The sequence below is a fragment of the Scyliorhinus canicula genome, chromosome 9 (genome assembly GCF_902713615.1).
Source record: "Scyliorhinus canicula chromosome 9, sScyCan1.1, whole genome shotgun sequence".
NCBI classification, from domain to species: Eukaryota; Metazoa; Chordata; class Chondrichthyes; order Carcharhiniformes; family Scyliorhinidae; genus Scyliorhinus; species Scyliorhinus canicula.
The window spans coordinates 144,771,785-144,795,618 of NC_052154.1; the positions used below are offsets into that span (position 1 = coordinate 144,771,785).

The window sequence follows — 23,834 nt, forward strand, 5'->3', positions numbered from 1 at the left end:
CATTGCCTGGCTGTCACCGGCCTGAGTTGAAGGTCTTTTGAGACAGGCATGCTTGAAATTGCAGTAGGTAAGTGTCATGGAGTGGCAATCCAACGCTGATTGCCATTCCGAGGACGTTCTTGCCCCATGAGTTTGAGTCCTGCTCCGCAGAGCAGAGTACAAAATTTAGGCTGATGCACCAGTGTAATGGTGATGGAGCACTCCACTGTTGGAGATATGAGACATTAAACTTAGGCCTTTCAGATAGATATAAAAGTTCTCAGGTGAGATTTTACATTCTCCCCGTGATGTGTTTCTCGGTGGCACGAGGCAGCCCACTGCTAGCCAGAGGCGGAGTTTTCTGGTTCCAACACTGTCATTGGGATTTCCCACTGGATCCATCCCACGCTGCCAGAAAACCCACTGCAGGGAGTGCCGGAAGATCTCGCCAACGTGAACGGCTGGACATTCTCGCCCCTCATGACACTATTTTGAAGAGGAGCGGGGAAATTCTCCCCAGTCTCCTGGCTATCATTTAGCACTCAAACAACGTCACTGAAGTAGGTTATCTGGTTGTTGTCATGTCTCTATTTGTGCGAGCTTGCTGTGCACACTGTGGCTACCCGGTTACCTACATTACAACAGTGACCACACTTAGAAAGCATTTCATTGTCTATAATATCCTTTCAGACACCCTGAGATTATGAAAGATGGGGGGGATTCTCCGAGCCCACGCCGGGTAGGAGAATCGTCGGGGGTGGGGGGGGGGGGGGGGGGGGGGGGGGGGGGGGGGGTGCGTGAATCCCGCCGCGCCGCTCTGACGCTGGGCTGCCAGTTCTCTGGCCACCGGAGAATCGGCGGCAAACGCGATGACGCGGTCACTGCAGCGCCGGTCAGGGGCTGTTGAAAATGGCCCCCCCCGGCGATTCTCCACGTTTGACGGGCCAAGTGCTGCCGACGTCGTTTGCATACGGTCCTACCCGGCGGGACCCCGGCGTTCAGGCTGCGGGGGCCATCCTGGTGAGGGGGGGGGGGGCGGGGGGAGCTGACTCCGGGGGGGGGGTGTCCTCCACGGTGTCCATGCCCGTGATCGGGGGATACCGATCGGCCGGGTATGCTCATTCCGGTGGGGGGGGGGGGGGGGGGGGTGGCCCTATGTTCCTCTGCGCCAGGCCCCTGTAGGGCTCCGCCATATTGCCCGGGGGCTGGCGCGGGTACAGCCATGGCGTGTATGCGGGACCCACACCAGCCGTGGCGCCCATGCGCGGATGTGCGCCGGCCGTGTAGGGCCGGCTTTCGGTGCCAGAGCAGCGCCCAGCACTCTGCCACCGTTTCTGCTCCCGAGGGAGGGGTGAATGGCGGGGCCTGGAGATCCGTTGACGCCAGCGTCGCTCACGCCGGTTTTGACGGCGACGCCAACACATGGCCGGGATTTCGGGAATCCCAGCTGAGATTGTTTTTGCAACATATCAGATTAGGAAACAGCATGGGCCAGAATGGAGTGATGGAGTTTGCAAAGTCTCTTTTGAGCAGAAATGCTACTTTCATATCTAATTCTTGGATATCCAGGAGACAGGAACATATTGTTGTGATTTCCTGGTGGTCTGTTGGGCTGAGGTTGAAAATCTCATTGAAAATGCCCCCAATCCCTCGTGGTCCCATGGCTGGTGTTAATTTGTAAGTTATGTAATCTCCCCCTATGTTTACAAAATATATTTTGGTATGGTATGTTATTGTTAAATATCAAAAATTTAGTTAACCTAGCATGCACTTTCTACTACCTCTTAACTCATTGCTGACGCCAAGCAACTCTGTGTGGCAGTGTTAATTCTTGTAGCTAACTGTGGCACCACTGCTTTATTGTTAGTTTTGTATTGTGATCACTGAAATCTGTTTTTTCCTTAAATTATCGATTGTTCCAACAGATTATACTTTCCATTGATTAATATGTAATATAAGTCTAATTAATGGGAGAACTCATACAATGGCAACAATGCTATTTCTAACATACTTTATAGCTTCAAATTTTGCTTTGATTCCATACAAATGTTCTGTTGAGTGACACAATTACCTGATGCCATCCTTTAGAATGCTAGTTATACAATAGGCACTGCAGAATATAAACCTAAAGAAGGATGCTAAGGTTTTATAATATGCTGGTGAGATCACACTATGCCTAATTTTAATTATACGTGAAAAAGAGAAACAAGGCTGATCTAATATCCCATTTCTAATCCCCTCTTCCTCTCCAGTGTCCATGAATGTGTTGCCATGTTAATCTATGGGGACTGGTCTCCAATACCATAAGAAGGTCAACGACCTACACTGGGCGGCACGAGTGGGTAGACACCAAAGCCCCCCAACCGTCCCCAAGGGAGCATCCACCCCCAAACTCCCCATGTGACTCACAACTGTCCCGCCTTACCCCATCCCCCTTTAACTGCCCCCCAGCCCTCCCTTCACACCCCCACCTTCACACCACTGTGAGCCATGCGTATAGCTAACAATGCCCCCACTGTTTCTCCTCAGGAAAAGTTCTCCTATAATCAGCGGTCGAGGGCCAAGACTGATGGAGGGGGCCAGACTTAAGAAACCTCACCTCCTTCGAGGAGCTGCCCTGGAGTTGACTGGTGTGGCCAAGGACAGGGCAGTCACCCACGCGGAGTCTGGCGGACGCTGCAGAGGTGAGGAACCACCAAGCCTCACCCGGAGGACCTATCAAACCTGAGTTGTTATTGCCTTACTGAATGAGCCATCCCGCCCTCTAACCACATGTCCATTCTCGCGCAGGTCCTCCACCCGGCGGTCCAGACCCATCCAAAATGGCACCCTCTCCTGACTCCCAGGAGAACACCTCGGAGGAGAGCTCCGAGGATGCAATCGTTATAGTTGTGTCGCAGCTGTCATCCCCACCCTGCACCAGGGCAGATACACACACTTCGGTGGGACATGTTAGTGGACAGGTTTTGGGGGTACAATCTGGTGGGCATCACACTGCTGCTGATGCACATCAGGTAGAGACAGGAACCCCCAGATGAGACAGCAGTCGGAGGGCTGCTGGTTAGCAGTCCCAATCTAATGCTGAGCCTGTGGAACAGCGTTATCCGGAGCTGATGGAGACGATGGGGAGCAGCCAGGGCTTTCAGAGGGAAATGTCAGCATCACTCCAGCAGATCCATAGCCGCTCGGAGGAATCCCAGAGGCTAGGGGCACAGGAGATGGTGCCAGCAATGAGTGGCACCGAGGCCAACACTGCTAGGGTGGCGACTGCAGTGGAGAGCCTGGTGCCCAATGTCGGCACCATGACTGAAGGTGTCCAAGGCGTCGTGCAGTCGGTGACGGTCATGGCTGAGGATCTCGGCAGTATGTCTGCTTCGCTGGGGGATGTCACCCAGTACCAGGCTGTCCTTGATGAGGTTCTGCGGGACATGTCCTGCTCTCAGATGGGAATGGCCAATGCGCTGCGGAGCTTGTCCCAGCCACAGGTGGGCATAGCCGAGGTGCTGCAGAGCTTGTCCCAGTCACTGAGGAGCATCGCCAAGGGCAACGACACAATGGTGCAGACAATGTGGAACCACCAGGGCTGGCAGAGCCAGATGGCGTAGGGGCAGCCGGGGCTCGAACCAGCTGCCCCTCCATCCCATGTGGAACCCCAGGGCCCTATGGCACTGACCATAGGGCATGTGCAGCCGGCAAGTGAAACGGGACCTTCCGGCCTCAGCGCCCCCGGAGCATGCCCGCCAGGAGCATCAAAGGCCACGGGGTGAGGTAAGCAGCTGGCTGCCCCCACCTCAGATGTGCATCCTGGGGAGAGAACTAGACGTAGTGTAGGTCTAGGAGGGTCAAACAAGTTGAGGATCAGTGAGGGCACCGGGGGAGGGGGGAAGGAGATGAGGGTAAGTAGGTGGCTGGCGTGGTGGCCGGGGAGGTGGCCGGGGAAGTGGCCGGGGAAGTGGCCGGGGAGGTGGTTGGGGAGGTGGCTGGCGTGGTGGCCGGGGAGGTGGCCGGGGAAGTGGCCGGGGAAGTGGCCGGGGAGGTGGCCGGGGAGGTGGTTGGGGAAGTGGCCGGGGAGGTGGCCGGGGAGGTGGCCAGGGAAGTGGCCGGTGAAGTGGCCGGGGAGGTGGCCGGGGAAGTGGCCGGTGAAGTGGCCGGGGAGGTGGCCGGTGAAGTGTCCGGGGAGGTGGCCGGGGAGGTGGCCGGGGAGGTGGCCGGGGAAGTGGCCGGGGAGGTGGCCGGAGAGGTGGCCGGAGAGGTGGCCGGGGAGGTGGCCGGAGAGGTGGCCGGGGAGGTGGCCGGGGAGGTGGCCGGGGAGGTGGCCAGGGAAGTGGCTGGCGTGGTGGCTGGGGAGGTGGCCGAGGAGGTGGCCGGGGAGGTGGTTGGGCAGGTGGCCGGGGAGGTGGCCGGGGAGGTGGCCGGGGAAGTGGCCGGGGAGGTGGTTGGGCAGGTGGCCGGGGAGGTGGCCGGGGAGGTGGCCGGGGAAGTGGCCGGGGAGGTGGTTGGGGAGGTGGCCGGGGAAGTGGCCGGGGAGGTGGCCGGGGAGGTGGCCGGGGAAGTGGCCGGGGAGGTGGTTGGGGAAATGGCCGGAGAAGTGGCTGGGGAGGTGGCCGGGGAGGTGGCTGGGGAAGTGGCCGGGGTAGGTGGCCGGGGAGGTGGCTGGGGAGGTGGCCGGGGAGGTGGCCAGGGAAGTGGCTGGCGTGGTGGCCGGGGAAGTGGCTGGCGTGGTGGCCCGGGAGGTGGCCGGGGAGGTGGCCGGGGAGGTGGCCGGGGAGGTGGTTGGGGAGGTGGCCGGGGAGGTGGCCGGGGAGGTGGCCGGGGAAGTGGCCGGGGAGGTGGCCGGGGAGGTGGTTGGGGAGGTGGCCGGGGAGGTGGCCGGGGAGGTGGTTGGGGAAGTGGCCGGGGAAGTGGCCGGGGAGGTGGCCGGGGAGGTGGTTGGGGAAGTGGCCGGGGAGGTGGCCGGGGAGGTGGCCGGGGAGGAGGCCGGGGAAGAGGCCGGGGAGGTGGTTGGGGAAGTGGCCGGGGAGGTGGCCGGGGAGGTGGTTGTGGAAGTGGCCGGGGAGGTGGCCGGGGAGGTGGTTGGGGAGGTGGCCGGGGAGGTGGCCGGGGAGGTGGCCGGGGAGGTGGCCGGGGAATTGGCCGGGGAGGTGGCCGGGGAGGTGGCCGGGGAGGTGGTTGGGGAAGTGGCCGGGGAGGTGGCCGGGGAGGTGGCCGGGGAGGTGGCCGGGGAGGTGGCCGGGGAGGAGGCCGGGGAAGAGGCCGGGGAGGTGGTTGGGGAAGTGGCCGGGGAAGTGGCCGGGGAGGTGGCCGGGGAGGTGGTTGGGGAAGTGGCCGGGGAGGTGGCCGGGGAGGTGGTTGGGGAAGTGGCCGGGGAGGTGGCCGGGGAGGTGGTTGGGGAGGTGGCCGGGGAGGTGGCCGGTGAGGTGGCCGGGGAGGTGGCCGGGGAGGTGGCCGGGGAGGTGGCCGGGGAATTGGCCGGGGAGGTGGCCGGGGAGGTGGCCGGGGAGGTGGCCGGGGAGGTGGCCATGGAAGTGGCCGGGGAGGTGGCCGGGGAGGTGGCCGGGGAGGTGGCCGGGGAGGTGGCCGGGGAGGTGGTTGGGCAGGTGGCCGGGGAGGTGGCCGGGGAGGTGGCCGGGGAGGTGGTTGGGGAGGTGGCCGGGGAGGTGGCCGGGGAAGTGGCCGGGGAGGTGGCCGGGGAAGTGGCCGGGGAGGTGGCCGGGGAGGTGGTTGGGGAGGTGGCCGGGGAAGTGGCCGGGGAGGTGGTCGGGGAGGTGGCCGGGGAAGTGGTGATAACTTGTTTCTTGCCACACTACGGCAAGGTGCCGATTTTGCCTTGGGGAGTAGGCCAGTTGCATCGCAAACTGTTTGGCGCCTGGCACGGTCCTCGATTTTAATCTCTCCCGCTATTCACCGGCATGTTTCGCTTGAGCGAGAACGAAAACGTAACGATGTTGGAAGATCGCGCCCACTATCTTTTAGATGAGATGTTAAACCAAGTTCCATGTATTCTGTATCAGGAAGCCAGTTGGTGAAGGATTGAACTGGAGCCAATCTTTACACACTTATATATTTATTTAGAGTTCACATGGCAAGCATGTATCTTTTAACCCAACAACAATTTTAGTCTAAATCTAATAATAGGGGGCTCAAGTGAATCCACAGCTAACACATCACCACTTTGCACACAATAAGTACAGTTAATATGTAATTTACATGGTGGCATTTTTCAACGAAGGGCAGAGGTAGTATAGCAGGGCAGCACAGTAGCATGGGGTGGGGGGGGGGAAGCACAGTAGCATAGTGGTTAGCACAGTTGCTGAAGTGTTGGCTAGTGTCGACTTGAGAGATGAACAGACACTTCCAACACTGATGAAGGTTCAACTCAATTTTATTAACTACTTCTAACTAACTAACACACGATGACTGTGGGTCTAAATGATGCTAACTTAAACTAGAGACCTAAGCCTAGTCCGAACCAGTTGATTCTCTCAGTACGTGGTGTGAGTCTGTGCTGGGCTGGATGAGTTCTTGTTACACTGAGAGGCAGCACCCAGAATGAGCGGGAACCGTGGTACCCTCTGCCTTTATAGTGTGTGTATTCTAACTGGTGATTGGCTGCAGTGTTTGTACATGTTGATTGGTCCCTGTGTGTGTCCATCAGTGTGTGTCTGCACCATGATATATTGGTGTATATTATGACAGTTGCTTCACAGCTCCAGGGTCCCAGGTTCGATTCCCGGCTGGGTCACTGTCTGTGCAGAGACTGCACGTTCTCCCCGTGTCTGCGTGGGTTACCTCCGGGTGCTCCGGTTTCCTCCCATAGTCCAAAGATGTGCGGGTTACGTGGATTGGCCATGCTAAATTGCCCTTAGTGCCCAAAAAATGTTAAGTGGGAGTTACTGGGTTACAGGGATAGGGTAGATACGTGGGCTTCAGTAAGGTGCTCTTTGTTAGGGCCGGTGCAGACTCGATGGGCCGAATAACCTCCTTCTGCACTGTAAAAAATTCTATGATTCCACCCTCCTGGCTGGGCTAGTATTTGTCCCTCAACTAACATCATTAAAATAGACTATCCGATTATTCTCACATTGCCATTTGTGGTAGTCTTGCACTCACTCTTGGACTCCTTTTGAGGCCACGTCATCATGTTCTCATGTGACCTCTCAATCTACACCTTGCTTATTTAGTTGGGACACCCGGTGGCGTGAGATGTAACAGTGTGCGCACAATAGGAAACAATGTACAGACCATTGCGTGACATACAATTAAACAAGCTAACAATGCATAACTATTTACATATATATATATATATATTCAGGACAGATTAAGCTGGAGCCCATTGTGTCTCCTCTCCCACATTTCTGTTGGAAATGATGCTGAAATTCGAAAGTCAGTTCGAGGCTAAGAGATGATAAAGTCCTGGAATCTTGTGTTCAGCCTGCTCAGGCACCCTGAGAATTTGATTACACCGGCTGGTATTATTGTAGTCTTTCTGTGGCCAGTGTCTTCAGTATTAGCAACATAGGAGCAGGAGGAGACCATTCAGCCCTTCAAGTTTGCTCCGCCATTCATTATCACCATGGTAACCTAACCCGCTTTTCCCCCATATACAGAAAAATAGAAAATAATCGTTCATCAGGTGCAAGATTCATTGCGTTGGCTTCAGAAGGAGTTGCAGGGACCTGGCTAATGGGGGCAGGGGGGTGGGGGGAGCCATACTGAGAAGTGGCTGTGTTTGCCCCCAAAGGTGTAAGCCCGCTTCTGCTGCGAAGCCTTCAGTGAGGCATGGAGGAGGCGGTGGCCATCGGCCGTCGAGGGGAGCAGTGGGATGAATCTCGACCTCCAGGCCAGGGCTGAGGAGGGCGGACAGGCAACCAACCAAAAAGAACAGAGGCCACTAAGCCAGGTAGCCAGCAGCAGCAGCCATGTAGCCAGCCAGGAGCACATGGGGTCATCCAGGGTTGAGGCTCGAGGTCCAGCCACCTGAATGAGAGCCGAGAGATGAGCAGAGCAGCAATTGGGAGGTACACAGAAGGCCAGGCAAGAACCAGCGTTGTGTCTCATGGAATCAGGGAGTAGTGGCTTGTGGGAACGGGGCGACTCAATCAGAGCCAGAGGCCAGTCAACCAGGGACTGAGAGTGAAAGTGCTGGACTGGGCAGCAACCAGACTGGGCTGTGAGGGTAAGAGAGCAGAGGCCAGGCCAGATAGCCAGCAGAAGCAGCTGTTTGGGGCCAGGCCACCGTGGGGGCACCCCCCAGGGTCAGATTGCCCCACGCCCCCCCCCCAGGACCCCGGCGCCCGCCTGCGCCGCCAATCCCGCCGGTAAGAGAGGTGGTTTAATCCACGCCGGCGGGAGAGGCTTGTCAGCGGCGGGACTTCGGCCCATCGTGGGCCGGAGAATCGCCGCGGGGGGGCCGCCGACCGGCGCGGCGCGATTCCCGCCCCCGCCGAATCTCAGGTGGTGGAGAATTCGGGACACGGCTGGGGCGGGATTGACGCCGGCCCCGGGCGATTCTCCGACCCGGCGGGGGGCTCGGAGAATCCCGCCCATGTTTCTGAATTCTCCCTCAGTGTACCCAAACAGGCGCTGGAGTGTGGCGACTAGGGGATTTTCACAGTACCTTCATTGCAGTGTTAATGTCAGCCTACTCGTGACAATAATAAAGATTATTATCATAATGAACCTCAGTATCAGTGAGGGCCCTTGAAGCAAAGGCTATTCTTGGTCTATTATTCTGAATGCAGACTGCACCAAGTCCATGTTATGAGGCATCTGTTGACATAAGCACAGGTGCTTGAATGTCAAAGTATTGTAATACCGGTGGGGCTGAGAGTGCTTGTTTGAGTCTGCCTAAAGCTGTTGTGTGATGCTCTTACCAACGCCCTTCGATGTCCAGGTGGAGAATTGACAAACCGGTCACCATAACATGGGATAAGCTGAGAAAGACAGTTTGTCATTCCAAAGAAGATATAAAGCGTGCTTGTACACAGGAATGGGCATCTGTCATATAGCCATTGTCTTGACTAAATCGGGTGTTACACCATTGTGAGTAAATGGCTCACGTAAGGAACCTGGTTGACCTGGAATCTGCATTTTGCAGGGTTAAGCTTTAATTGGATGGTCCTGATTCTGCCAAGGACGAGATGAAAATGTGCATCATGTTCTTGCATAATATGACCCCAAACAAGGATGTCATCAACAATGATCTTGCGAGGTTGGCTTGCAAAGAGTTGCTGAATGTACCAGTGGAAAACCTCACTTCCAGTGAAGATCCCATTGGGCATTGGAAGAAAATTATATCTGCCTATCGAAGACGTGAGTGTGGTTAGTTTCAAAAATTCTTTGTTTAATGGGATCGGCCAGAACCTGCATTTCACATCGAGAATGCTGAACACCTTAACATTTGGCATGTCTACTAACACCTGTTCCACTGTCTTCATAGGATGATGAGGTCTAAGCAGCACTTTGTTCAAGTGAACTGTGCCAGTGCATATCCTGACCGCACCATCCTTCTTTACTGCGGTGACCATTGCTGAAAAGCATTCTGTGACCTCATCTATAGGAGCTATGACACCTAGTGCTGTCATCCAATGCAACCCATTAATGACTGTCTGTGTCATGGCTCCTGGTACTCCTCTCGGAGCACAGACTGTTGGTGGTATCAAATCATCTAGTCTCATGTGGTGTACAACTAGTAGCTTACCGATGATGTCACAATTGGAGAGGACTGTCATCTCTGGGGGTTTGGAGTTGTAGAACATGGACTTCTAGACCTTGTTGAACGAGCCCCAATACAATGCTGTCCAGAAGTCCTAGTAATGACTTTACATTCTGGTTGACCAGACGGAACTTGAAATTTCCCTGTGTAGCGTGGAGAGTACCCACACCTTCAGTTGGATTGTCTGTTTGCCATAAGCCATGAGGTGCGTCAAACCGCGAGGTGCAAGTGGGTGCTGGTGTCTGGTGCTGCATATAGGCCTATTTCCTTAACTCTTGGCTGGGTAGGACATTATCCTTCGCTCCAGTATCAATCTTGACTTTAAGACTGGCCTTACCACTAATGATGCTGATAATGGTGAAGATCGCACCTTTTCCTATGACGGTATTGACACTCTCACAATAGAGTGTTGTTCTTGGAGGCTCTGGAGCTTCACGGCTTTGGTTGAAGTCCAATTCATTCACTGTACTGCTCCAACCCCTGGAGGATCGAACAGCTGCCTTGTTGCTGATGACAGAAGGGGGCTGCTGTGGTTTGGATCTGTTGCAATTAGCAAAGTGATTCTTGGGCAGCACGGTGGCGTAATGGTTAGCATTGCTACCTCATGGCGCCGAGGTCCCAGGTTCGATCCCGGCTCTGCGTCACTGTCCATGTGGAGTTTGCACATTCTCCCCGTCTTTGCATGGGTTTCGCCCCCACAACCCCAAAGATGTGCAGGTTAGGTGGATTGGCCATGCTAAATTGCTCCTTAATTGGAAAAAATTAACTGGGCATTCTAAATTTTAAAAATAAAAAGATTTTAACAAATTTTAAAAAGGCAAAGTGATTATTTTTCTCACATTTGTTGCACCTCCTACTGTATGCAAAATAAGCTGTTCTGTTTAGTGAGTGCTGGCAGCTGTATTTGGAGAAGGGTGTCCCCTGCACTGTGAATACTTCAGTTTTTTGCATAAGATCTCTGATTCTTCTCTTCGATTGTTCATTTAACACACAGATATTGATGGCTGTTTGCAACATTGTCTTTCTCTCGTAACAGCTATATATTCCACAAACTACTCGATCCCTGATTACGTCTCCAGTGAGAGTTTCAAACGTACATTTCTTTGCCAATATATTTAGGGTTGCCGTGTAAGATGGCACTGACTCATCGACTCTTTGGTTTGTTGAATTCAACGCACATCTATCAAGGATTATGATTTTTACAAGGAGACAACTGTTTTTGAATTATTTCAGGATTATCTCAGGTTCTTCTTTTTCCTCCAATGTCTAGAAAACAAACAACTCAGATTTTTCCATAGCCTCAGGCCCATGAGGTTTACTTGGGTATAATCCTGTACCTTTTTCGACTTCGCAGTGAGTACAGCAGTGCAGTAAATATGCCATTCCTTCTGGAACTTTCCCCAACTATCCACAATATTTTAATCAAAGATGAGTGAGTGATGTGGTGAAGTCCGTGTGCCATACTGATATCATGTGGAATGATGTGGGTTCTGTGAATCACTGACAACAAGGTAGCTTATTCATGAGCTTGGCAGCTACTTCAACACTTACGTTTTGCCCAAACTCCCGAGCATGATTCTCGTGCTCCTGCCACAAGACCTCTTTGTAGCCACATCATCACGTTCTCCCGTGATCACTCAGTCCACAGGATGAGTTATTGACTATCATAGACTCCCTACAGTGCAGAAAGAGGCCATTTGCCCCATCAGGCCTGCACCAACCCTCTAAAAGAGCACCCCACCTCGGCCCACTCCTCCACTCTAAGCCTGTAACCCCACCTAATCTGCACATCTTTGAACACTAATGGTCAATTTTCAGCATGTCCAATTCACCTAACCTGCACATCTTTGGACTGTGGAAGGAAACTGGAACACCCAGAGGAAACCCACGCAAACACGGGGAGAACGTGCAGACTCCGCACAGCCACCCAAGGCCGGAATTGAACCTGGGTCCCTGGCACTGTGAGGCAGCAATGCTAACCCCTGTGCCACTGTGCCACCTTACCCGACATACATGGTCCATAGTTTTGGGGTGCGATTCTCCTGATTGGAAACTAACTTCTCTCGGCAGCAGGAAAACCTGCATGATTCCCGCTGTCACTAGGAGCGAACCCAATGTGCCATTCATCGGCAATCGGGATTGGGATTTTCGTGTCATTCAATGGCACATCGGGTTTCTTGCTGGACCTGAGAGGGGTGGGACATAATTTCCCTGACAGGTCTCGCTCCTCAGAGATCGGGCCGCCCTTTTTAAAGGGTGACCGGATCTCAAAATGCTGCTGCAGCCACCCCCCCCCCCACCCCCCCGATCACTGCCAAGAACCCCCCCCCCCAACCCTAATTGCTGGCAGATGCCCTCCTGTATCTCCAATCAGCCCCCGCATTCCCTGCCATAGTCCTCCTTTCAGCCCCCAGATTCCCCCTTTCAGGCCCCGCCCCTTGGCAGTGCCAACCTGGTGGCTTGCACTTCTAGGGGTGGCAAGGAGGTGAGTACCCTCCCGTCTATTTCCTCCAGGGTGCCAAGGGGGTCCTTCATGGGAGGTGGGGGCTCATGAGGGCTTGTGCTTGGCTGGAGGGGCTCAGGTCGGGGCCTTTTTTAGGATTGGGGTTGTTTGGCTGGTTTTCCTATCTGCAGACATTAATCCCTTTAAAATGTCTGTCAGTATCTCAAAGTTAAAGTTCTTTGATAAGAAAGTGAATTATTCCCATCTGCAGCCTTAAACCCTTTAAACTGTCTGTCAGCATGCCAATTTCAAAGATCCGTGAGATGAAGGTGAAACAATTCCCCTTAATGGAAGGGGCGCGGAGGCACAGTGGTTAGCACTGTTGTCTCACAGTGAAACGGGTCCAATTCCGACCTTGAGTGACTGTGTGGGGTTTGCACGTTCTCCCCGCATCTGCGTGGGTTTACTCTGGGTGCTCCGGTTTCCTCCCACAGTCCAAAGATGTGCAGGTTAGGTAAATTGCCCATTAGTGTCCAAAACATTAGGTGGGGTTACGGGGTTAGAGCATGGGCATGTAGGGTCCTCTTTCGGAGGGTCAGTGCAGACTTGATGTGTTGAGTAGCCTCCTTCTGCACGTAGGGATTCTGTAGGGGTTCTATCCAGTGGAAAATTTTGAAAGTGTTTTTTTTTCACAGTCAATTTCATTGCCCGTTAACATTTTCCAGCATATTGGTATGTCTAGAAGCCTAAAAGCTATGAACTTCATTGTTTACATTCAATTTCACGGACGATTGCCTTTTCCCAGTTTTTTGATTGGCAGGTCCAGGTAGTTTCAAAGGGAGGATTAAGGTTGTTTAATTATATAGCCTGACAGGGGTCCATTAACTCAGAGGAGCAACAGTTTTTCTGACAGCAGTTTTTTTGAAGAGGTTGTCTCTTTGTTCTCAGCACCTGAAAGCTCTTGAAAACACAGAGACAGCCTCCCAATGAATCCACCCACGCCACCAGGAATCCCGCGGCAGAGGTGCGTCGTTGGTGGGACCAGAAGATCCCACCAGCGTGAACAGCCGGAAGATCCCGCCCATAGAATATTTGGTTAATCCTTGTGATGACCATGACAATTATCATTGATTGGTGTGAAAACCCAGCTGATTCACTAATGCCTCTTTTGGGAAGATATTTATTATTCATCCCTATTCTCCTCAAGATGGTGGTGAGCATTTTCTTTACAGCTGCATAGTTCACTCAGAGGACAGCGAATGTTGGTGTGGGATGCAACCACACATACCGATACTTTAATTCCACCTTTTTTGGAGCTGAGTTCAAAGTGTCATACTTCCGTGGTGGGATTTGAACTCAGGTTCTCTAGATAATTATTCCAGGCTCCCTTCTTCTGGATCACTGGTGTAACATACACACCACAATGCCATACCCTGGGTTAATTTGTTGCAAATAGCTCCTTAAGAGAGATAATATTGCTTTGCACCCAGCCACACCACAGCAACCACTGTTTTTCCTGCCTGATGACCTCTTCAAGGTACAGAGAATAATAAACTCAATGTACATAGTCATTCATGCACTTAGCAATGTCCTCTGGCATGCACACACAATAAAGACTTAAAGCCCCCCAACTAGGCTGATTACTTCGAACGTCAGAGGGCTAAACGGTCCGTTTAAGAGGGCACGCTTGTTCATGCATCTGGGGGGATTGAAGGCGGACATGGCAATGCTACAAGAGATGACACCTAAAGGTTATTGACCAGGCCAGATTGAGGAAGGGGTGGGTCGGCCAGGTATTTCATTCAGGGCTGGACTCTAAGACCAGGGGGGGAAGCAATCCTGATTAACAAACGGGTGGCACTTGAGGCAGGTGTATTATAGTGAGTGGGAAGCTTGAGGGGATGCGGGTGGTACTCGTGAATGTGTGTGCACCAAACTGGGATGATATGGAATTTATGAGGTGGGTGTTAGGTAAGGTCCCGGACCTAGAGTCACATAATCTGATCATGGGGGGAGTTTTCAATACAGTCATTGATCCAGGATTGGACCAGTCAAAATGTAGGACAGGTAGGGTACCAGCTGTAGCGAAGGAATTAAAGGAGTTTATGGAGCAGATGGGGGGAGTAGACCCATTGAGGTTCGGACAGCCAAGAGTGAAGGAGTTTTCTTTTTTCTCCCAAATCCACATGGTATACTCTCGCATCGACTTTTTTTTATCTTGAGTAGAGCTCTACTGCCAGGGGTGGTTGATACCGAGTATTCGGCAATCGTGGTGTTGGATCATGCCCCACATTGGGTGGAACTACGGGCTAGTATGAAGAGAGGACAGCACCCATTATGGATGTGGGACTATTAGCAGATGAGGGGCTGTGTGGGCGGGTGAGCAAGTCGATCCAGAACCATTTGAAAATAAATGATGCGGGGCAAGTCTCGGCAGCAATTGTGTGGGAAGCTATGAAGGCAGTGGTTAGAGGGAGTTAATTTCAACACGGGCCCATAGGGAAAAGGTGGAACGAGCAGAGAGGGATAGGTTGGTTGGGGAGATACTCCAGGTGGATAGGAGATATTCGGAAGCCCTAGACGCGGGGCTACTGAAAGAGCGGCGGAGATTAGAGGTGGAGTTTGGGCTGTTATCTACAGGGAAGGCGGTGGAACAACTGAGGAAGGCAGGGGGAGCGGTGTATGAGTATGGGGAAGAGGCCAGTGGAATGCTAGCACACCAGCTGAGTAAAAGGGAGACGGCCAGAGAGATAGGGAGAGTAAAGAGTAGAGGTGGGAATACGTATCTGTACCCAGTGGGGTGAATGAAGTGTTTAAGGACTTTTATAGCAAGTTATATGAGTCGGAACCCTCGGCTCAGGTGGAAGGGATTAGGCAGTTCTTGGGTCAGCTGAGCTTCCCGAGGGCGGAGGAAGAACTGATGGAAGGGCTGGGAACCCCAATTGAAATTGAGGAAATAATGGAGGGGCTGGAGGTCATGCAGTCGGGCAAGGCCCCGGGGCTGGACAGCTACCCGATAGAATTCTACAAGACGTTCTCGGAGATATTGGGCCCACTGTTGGTGAGGACATTTAATGAGGCAAGGGAGAGGGGAGCCCTTCCCCCAACAATGTCGCAGGCCTCAACCTCATTGATTCTGAAGCGGGAGAAGGACCCTGAGCAATGCGGGTCATACAGGCTGATCTTCCTATTGAATGTGGACGCCAAACTGCTGGCTAAGATATTGCCCACAATGATAGAGGACTGTGTCCCAGGGGTGATAGGGGAAGATCAGACGTGGTTTGTAAAGGGCAGGCAACTCACGGCCAATGTTAGAAGGTTCTTAAACATTATCATGATGCCCTCACGAGGGTGTGGGAGATGGAGGTGGTGTTTGCGATGGATGCGGAGAAGGCCTTTGATCGGGTGGAGTGGAATTATTTGTGGGAGGTGTTCGGAGGGTTTGGGTTTGGTCAGGGCTTCATTGATTTGGTACGGTTGCTGTATCAAGCACCAGTAGCAAGTGTGCGTACGAATCGGCTGATGTTGGGCTATTTTAAATTGCACCGAGGGACAAGGCAAGGGTGTCTCCTCTCCCTGCTGTTGTTTGCTCTGGCCATAGAGCCAAAGGCTGTGGCATTAAGAGCTTCTAGGAACTGGAACAGCCTGGCTGGGGGGGGGGGGGGGGGTGGGGGTGGAGCATTGGGTCTCGCTTTACGCGGATGATCTGCTCCTGTACATTTCGGACCCGTTAGAGGGGAGAATATGCGGATCTTAGGGGAATTAGGCAGGTTTTCGGTGTCTAAATTGAAAACGGGGGAAAGCGAGATGTTCGCGATCCAGGCGAGGGGGCAGGAGAGGAGACTGGGAGAGCTGCCATTTAGAATGGTAGGAAGGAGCTTTTGCTATCTGGGAATCCAGATGGCACGGGAATGGGAGACATTGCACAAGTTGAACTTGTCCCAGCTTGTAGAACAAATGAAGGAAGACTTTTGGAGATGGGACATAGAACATAGAACATAGAACAGTACAGCACAGAACAGGCCCTTCGGCCCTCAATGTTGTGCCGAGCCATGATCACCCTACTCAAAGCCACGTATCCACCCTATACCCGTAACCCAACAACCCCCCCTTAACCTTACTTTTATTAGGACACTACGGGCAATTTAGCATGGCCAATCCACCTAACCCGCACATCTTTGGACTGTGGGAGGAAACCGGAGCACCCGGAGGAAACCCACGCACACACGGGGAGGACGTGCAGACTCCACACAGACAGTGACCCAGCCGGGAATCGAACCTGGGACCCTGGAGCTGTGAAGCATTTATGCTAACCACCATGCTACCCTGCTGCCCTAATGTTCCCGCTGTCACTGGCGGTGAAAGTACAGACCCTGAAAATGACGGTCCTCCCCAGTTTTCTATTTGTGTTTCAGTGTCTCCCCATCTTTATCCCGAGGGCTTTTTTAAAACGGATGAATAAGGTGATTTTGAACTTTGTGTGGGCGGGTAAAACCATGCGAGTGAAGAAAGTATTGTTGGAGCGTAGTCGGCGGGAGGGTGGGTTGGCGCTGCCGAACATTTGCAACTACTACTGGGTGGCGAATATAGGTATGGTTAGGAAGTGGGTATTGGGGGGCGGGGGGCGGTGTGCGAGTGAGTAGAGGCAGCATTGTGTAAGAACACAAGTCTGGGGGCACTGATAACGACACCTTTGCCGTTCTCGCCGGCCTGGTACTCCACAAGCCCGGTGGTGGCGGCTCTGAGAATCTGGGGGCAGTGGAGGAAATATAGGAGAGAGCATCGGCCTGGGCCCCGATTTACAATAACCATCGGTTTGTGCTGGGAAGACTCGATGGAGGGTTTCGGAGATGGCAGAGGGCAGGAATTGAGAGGATGGGAGATTCCCTGGCTTGAAGGATTTGGAGGAGAAATGTTAACTGCCGGCAGGGAATGGGTTTAGATATTTGCAGGTATGGGATTTTCTGAGAAGGCAGGTTCCCACCTTCCCGCTCCTGCCACCATGGGGGATACAGGACAGGGTAGTTTCCAGAACATGGGTGGGAGAGGGGAAGGTATCAGATATCTACAAAGAACTTATGGAGTCAGAGGAAACTCAGATAGAGGAACTAAAGGGCAAGTGGGAAGATGAGCTAGAGGGAGAGATAGAGCCGGGTCAGTGGGTGGATACCTTAAGCAGGGTTAACACATCCTCATCATGTGCCAGGCTTAGCTTGATACAATTTAAGGTAGTCCACCAGGCTCACATGACATTGGCCCGAATGAGCAAGTTCTTTGGGGTAGAGGACAGGTGCGCGGGACGCGCGGGAGGTCCAGCAAACCATGTCCATATGTTTTGGGCATGTCCGAAGCTTAGAGGGTTTTGGCAGGGTTTTGCGAAGGCTATGTCCACGATACTTAAAACACGGGTGGTGCTGAGTCCAGAGGTGGCGATCTTTGGGGTGTCGGAAGAGCCGGGTGTCCAGCGGGCAAGAGAGGCTGACGTTTTGGCCTTTGCCTCCCTGGTAGCCCGGAGACGGATACTGTTAATGTGGAGGGACTCAAAGCCCCCGAAGTAAGAGACCTGGGTTAGTGACATGGTTGGGTTTCTCAGTCTCGAGAAAATAAAGTTTGCCCTGAGAGAGTCAATGTTAGGGTTCGTCCGGAGTTGGCAGCCTTTCGACTTTCTCGGAGAAAAGTTAAATGTCAGCAGAGGCAGAAATCTAGAGGGGGAGGTTAGGCTACTGTTTCATTGATTGGGGGTGCGAAGAACGTGATAGGGATGGAAATGTCTTATGTACCATGTTTATGTTGCTGTTATCGTTATTATTATTAAAAACTACAAATACCCTAAGAAAATGTTTTTTTTTAAAAGACTATATAAATTTGCAAATAGAATTTTAGCCCTGCCTCATGTACCATTCCTTGTGGGTAACTTTGATGCTTCCTTTTCTGAGGTAAGGGTTCATAATCTACCTGTTAGTGAGTGAAATAAGACTTAACAATGATATCATTTGCAGTGCCTCTGTACTCCATCTCATATTCCGACAGGTAACAGACTCAATGAGGCATGTCGTGAACAAAAGCCCTCAATGAGCTGACCTGAGGGGTGCAAAAAGCAATATAGTCTCTGTTTTGACTAGTTGGGACAAAAAGCTCTATTGGTTAGACAGCTGGTTCGTGATGCAGAGCAAGGCCAGCAACGCAGGTTCAATTCCCATATCGGCTGAGGTTATTCATGAAGGCCCACCTTCTCAACCATACCCCTCGCCTGAGGTGTGATGATCCTCAGGTTAAATCACGCACCAGTCAGCTCTCCCCCTCAAAGAGGAAAGCAGCCTATGGTCATCTGGGACTATAGTGACTTGACCTGGGACAGAGCAACTTACAATATGTCACAGAAAAAATATTATCCTACATTAAGTAACATTATAACATTACATATATTTCTGCTGACAGAGACCTCACCATGAACCTAAATGAGGAGCAGTTGCACACAATGGAAGACTAGCAGAATGTTGTTATGGAGCAGAATTCATTAGGGTCTTATCGCCCAGATTTCCAATGACCACAGCATCTGGGTACAATTAATTTCTATTAGACATACTGGTATTTACAATCACGCAAGCCTTATTTGTTTTCTCTGCTTCTGCTATTTTTTTATATATATATACAGAAAGATTTCCATTTATACAACATCTTTCACAACATTAGAATGTTTTCAAAGCGCTACAATTGAAACACTTTTGAAATGCAGCTACTGTTATATTGAAGGAAACATGCACACACTGTAATTTTCCACAAGCAGCAAGGTGATGTATTGATTGACGGGTACTTATTGGTCATGACTCCAGGTAGAATTCCCCAGCTCATCTTCAGAATTGTGTGCTGGCTTCCTTTACATCCACCTGAAAGGCCAGGCAGCTTAGCATCTCAACTAGAGACCATGGGCAGGATTCTCCATTGCCCGATGCCGATTTCATAATCGGCGATCGGGCGGAGAATCCCTTTTGACGGCAAAATTGGGGGCAGTGCCTGTTTTTGGATGTTCTGCCCCCTCCAAAACAGCATCATCGGCTGTTGGGACCACCTCAGGACGTCCCCTGATGCTCCGCCCCCGATGGGCCGACTTCCCGACGGCGCAGGTCACATGTGCTCTGAATTTTCGTCAACCTCGTGTGGTGGCTGCGGACTGTGTCAGCGCCGCCACAGTCGGGGGTGGGGGGGGGGAGAGCCATTCTGCTGCCTGAGTGGGCTTCGGTGGGGGCTGGGGGGACTGGTAGGGGGTGTTCCGGGGATGGCAAAGGGGGTTACAGGGGGGCACTATCTGGTACATTGGGTCCACGCGCGGCCGGCGTCATCTTGTACGGCGCGACCACTGCAGGCCGTCGGCGTGCACGTGCACAGCCACGGACCCATCCATTCTCTGGCCGGTTTTGCGTGGGAGCCATTGGTTTTACCCGGCGCCGTTGATAGACCCGCCATGGTCCCAGAATCAGTGAGGTATCGGCGCGATTTTGGCGTCGTAAAATGTCATTGTTCCCATGCCGATGTCGGCACTTAGGCGCAAATCCAGCCCCATAGCTCTGACACTGCAGTATTCCTTCTTCACTGCACTAGCAACCTAAATTTTCATTCCATTGTGAAATGGGTCTTGAACCCATAAACCTCTGACTCGGGAGTGAGAGTGCTGTCAACTGATCCACAACTGACACTTCAATGTTGCTTGCTTTTGGCCAACTTCGAACTTTCATTTCTGAAGAAGCTCCCGCTTTCTCACATTAGATAGATATAGATAAATATCTTTTATATATATATAATATAGATATGTAGAACACATAAACGCATATATAAAATATTTTTACTGCAATAGTTTTCTCTATCTTGATGTATGAATTAATATTAAATGCTTCAGAGCTTATGGGTTTACTGCAGTTTGTGTGTAGGTTTGTTTGCCGCTGGTGCACTCTGTGCGCTAGTTGATGTGCTGTGCTACTAAATGCTTTGCTAGGTCAGGGAGTAGCAATAGCGAGCTTCAGGGATTATAGGAGCCCTGCTGCTACCTTTAGCTGTGATTATTCCCAGAAGTCTTGAATCAGGGTCAGAGGTCACGGGTGCTGTGGCCTATGGGCTCATTGCTCTTTGAGGCAGTGACTACTGTTACTTGAGTTGGGGCTATGTAGCAGCACTGAACTGCCAAAGACATGATTGCCAGCTGGTTGATCTGAAGCATGCCATGGCTAGTGGGCATCTCCTTATGATACGTTATGGCCTGTGTGAGTGTGGATTAGCTGATGTAATATACCTTTCAGCACAGATTGCCTTTTCTTGGTTCATGATCTCCTTGAGAAAAACTAAAAATTAGAAAGAAAAAAATGCACCTCTCACAACCTCAGGATGTCCCAAAGCACTTTACAGACAATGTCATACTTTTGAAGTGTAGATTGTTGTCATGTAGGAGTACTGTCAATTAATGCACAAGGTCCCACAAACCTCAATTATATAAATAACCAGAGGATCTGTTTTGGGTGTTGGTTCAGGGGCCAATTTGGTCAGATCACTGGGAAAACGCCTCTCTTTGAAACATGCTGTGGATCTTTTATGTTTACTTAAGAGGACATCAGTGCCTCAGTTTAATATCTTATTTGAAAGACATGCAGAAACATGTAACATGCTACCCTGGTTTACAAACTTAAATCTCTGGAGTGGGTCTTAAACCTCTGACCATCTGTTTCAGAGGGCTGCCGACTGAGTCAAGGCTGACACTTTTTTAAAGCAAAATGCAGATGACAGGAAAGAGTAATGGTCGATAAATTTTTCATCCGAATAATGGACATCTTAATTTCTCAGATTGCCCTGCTGCGTTAGGAGACAGACCATGAGACTGCTGGTACACCTCAGCATGCTACGTCCCTTTGCCACTGTTGTGAAATATTATTCTGCCACATCTCAAGCCTCAGACTTCGAGAACACTTACCAGCTTCAAGAGGCCTACCCTTACTTTCTGCCAATTCAGACCCGTTGGCAAGACAACGATCAGTATGGCCATGTGAATAACATAGTGTATCACGGCTACTTTGACACTTTAATCAACCATTATCTTATCAGGTAAGGAATCCCTGCTATTTACAGTGATCTCCATCTAATGATGCTGAAGTAAAGGTTTTAATGTGACAAAAAAATAAAAGCTTTACAGTACATAGAAGGGTTAATCCTTTTGAACAGTTTATCTCTTATCAGTTGTAATTAAATGTGTTTATAATAAATTATTTGGTGTAATTAATGTAAAATCTTCTTGCTTGTACTGTTATTAGAACCAGATGCTGAAGGATCAACAATATTACAACATGGCGATACTGCCGTGCCAGCTGTCTAACTGTAATTACTTTAATCTCAGCTTGTTATCTAATTATCACCTTTGTAAAGGGAATACTACCCTCTTAATGCATGCTGCTGTTTCAGATGATGATGAAGAGTTTAAAACAGCTGTCAGAAAGCTGGGCCTGCCTGTATTAGGAGGAGGTACTGCAAAGGCCTAGCTCAGGCCTAACCTGCTTCCCACAGGCCCCAGGTTCAAGCTACCTAGTTCCCTGTGGTGAATAATGGAAGCAATGTGTTGCAGAAATCATAGACCTTTGGAGTTGACAGACTTTGGAGCCACTGGTAGAATTTATCCTTAACATGAACTCATCTTATCACTGCCCTCTTGTCTCTGACCTTCATGTCTGTATTGGGACTGAAACGACCGAAAATGTTCCAAATCGATGGAACACCAAGGGTCAGGCACTTTCATAAATCAGTTGAGATGTGAAACAATTGCTCTTCAGTTTAATGAGAAGTCATTAACACAACAAACATGTTCACTTTTGAACAAGTGGATATTTCCTCCCCACAGCTAAACAATGGAAAGTGATATGTAAAGCTTGTTTGATATATCGGTGGAAAACAAAATTAACAAAACATATGATTATTAGTGCTTTTTATTTCATAACTGACCATCACAGAACAATCATAACATTGGCTACAAATAAATAACATTCCATCTTTTGTGTTTAAACATTGAAAATATTCCATTAGGATATGACGGGAGCATCAGCAGTGGGACATTTGGTAGCTTGGAATTAATTGAATTAAATATAGGTTTGCTTTAATGCAGTTTCATCATGTCATGCTGTAAACCCAACAATCAGTTCAAGTTTATGCTATCTGTTGTTAAGCCAGTGAATATTTGGAAGAAAAATACTGCTCGGGTCAGTTAACTTAGAAGGACTTTAGAATGCCTTCAATGGTCCAAACTTGAAAGGCCATTTTGCACTTCAACGCTGTAATCGTTTAGATCAGGGTTAATCGTGTCAACAATGGCAATTATAAAGGACTGGCCACAGGCCAATAAAATGTCCATAAAATTAAGACAGGCTTTATTTTCCTGCTCATCAGGTTAGGGAAGTTGGTGTTGGGCATTGGAACGGCTTCCATGGTGGAAAAAATCCCAAGTCAGGTGCAGAATGGTTCCTTGACTCTGCCATGGCGATGTGCCTGAGCCCCAACATCAGAAGAGAGCAATTTGTGCAATACATTTATTCAATAGCGATTCTGTGATGATGTTAACTGTGGATCAGTGCATAGTGCCATTGCCTCGGAGTCAGGGGGTTAGGACCTGGATTTTCAAAACAAAAGAGAGGCTCTGGGGGAAAATGGAGGAAGAGGCCCAAATCCAGAAGTCCCATTCCCGAATGTGGGACTTGTGCTTATGTATTTCGTGGAGGCAGCTGTCCATAGAAATCAGTAGCTGCCTCCACTCATGTATGATTTTAATGTGAGAGGTGTCTGAAACTCGACTTACAGAGACTAAACCTGGTAGGAGCAGGTTTAAACAGTGTGGATTCATTTGGTAGCCCTTTGGGACATCTTTGGGAGAGGTGAGGAGCCTTTTGGGAGAGATCAGGTGCTCTTTGGGAGAGGGAAGGTGCTCTTTGGAGCTAAAAGTAGACATGAATGTGTGTAAACTCATTAGAACTGTGAAGTTCATTGGAACTGTCAAGAAAACAACTGTCAAACCAGGACCAGTTCATCTTGCTCTTCAAAGCAGTAACTGCTGCTTCCCTAAACAAGAATGAAAACAATGTTTCACAAAGCAGCTACACAGGCGTGCGACATCTCACTTGACTTTCAATAATTTTCAGTTACAGATCACATAGATCTGTCTCCAGGCAGCATTAGTCTGATATGAAAAGAGAAAATGATGGAAAAAGGTTGGGAGAAAAAAAACAGAATAAAATTTTCGAGGCTGTATGATTCTTCTTCAGAGCTTCCAGCATGCGCAGTATTTTGCTTTCATTGTAGTGTTTGTAAGATCATCATTTGCACTTCTCACAAGGACATTCTATTGTATCTTAAGTTAAAAGTGACATTGCCCGTGATTTGACCACCACCTTGAGGATCTGGGCGCATTAGTTAAATAGCGGGAAAGGCCAAAATTGAGATTAACACTGGGAACGAACCAATTTGCTATCTCACTGACCCGCTGCTGATGGCAATTTCCAGATCACGCGCAAATATGACGAGGATATCATTAACCCTTATTTGCCTTAATTTCCATCTCATTAGCGTGATTGAAGATGAATGCAACAGCCCCTGGGAATTAACCGGCTCCCCAGTGAGAAATCACACGGGCGTCGACCAGTACTCCTTTTTAAAAATGTGAAGCTGATGGAATGG

At 50.8% G+C, this 23,834-nt stretch overlaps 1 protein-coding gene across 1 annotated transcript in view; it reads left to right on the forward strand.

Annotated features, from left to right (window-relative positions):
- Positions 1–23,834, forward strand: part of LOC119971767 — a 210,503-nt gene that overhangs the window by 92,210 nt on the left and 94,459 nt on the right. Inside the window, exon 2 of the mRNA XM_038807850.1 lies at positions 20,967–21,224. Coding sequence (XP_038663778.1) covers positions 20,995–21,224 — 230 coding nt within the window. The 5' untranslated portion in view covers positions 20,967–20,994. The remainder of the gene's footprint in view (positions 1–20,966; positions 21,225–23,834) is intronic.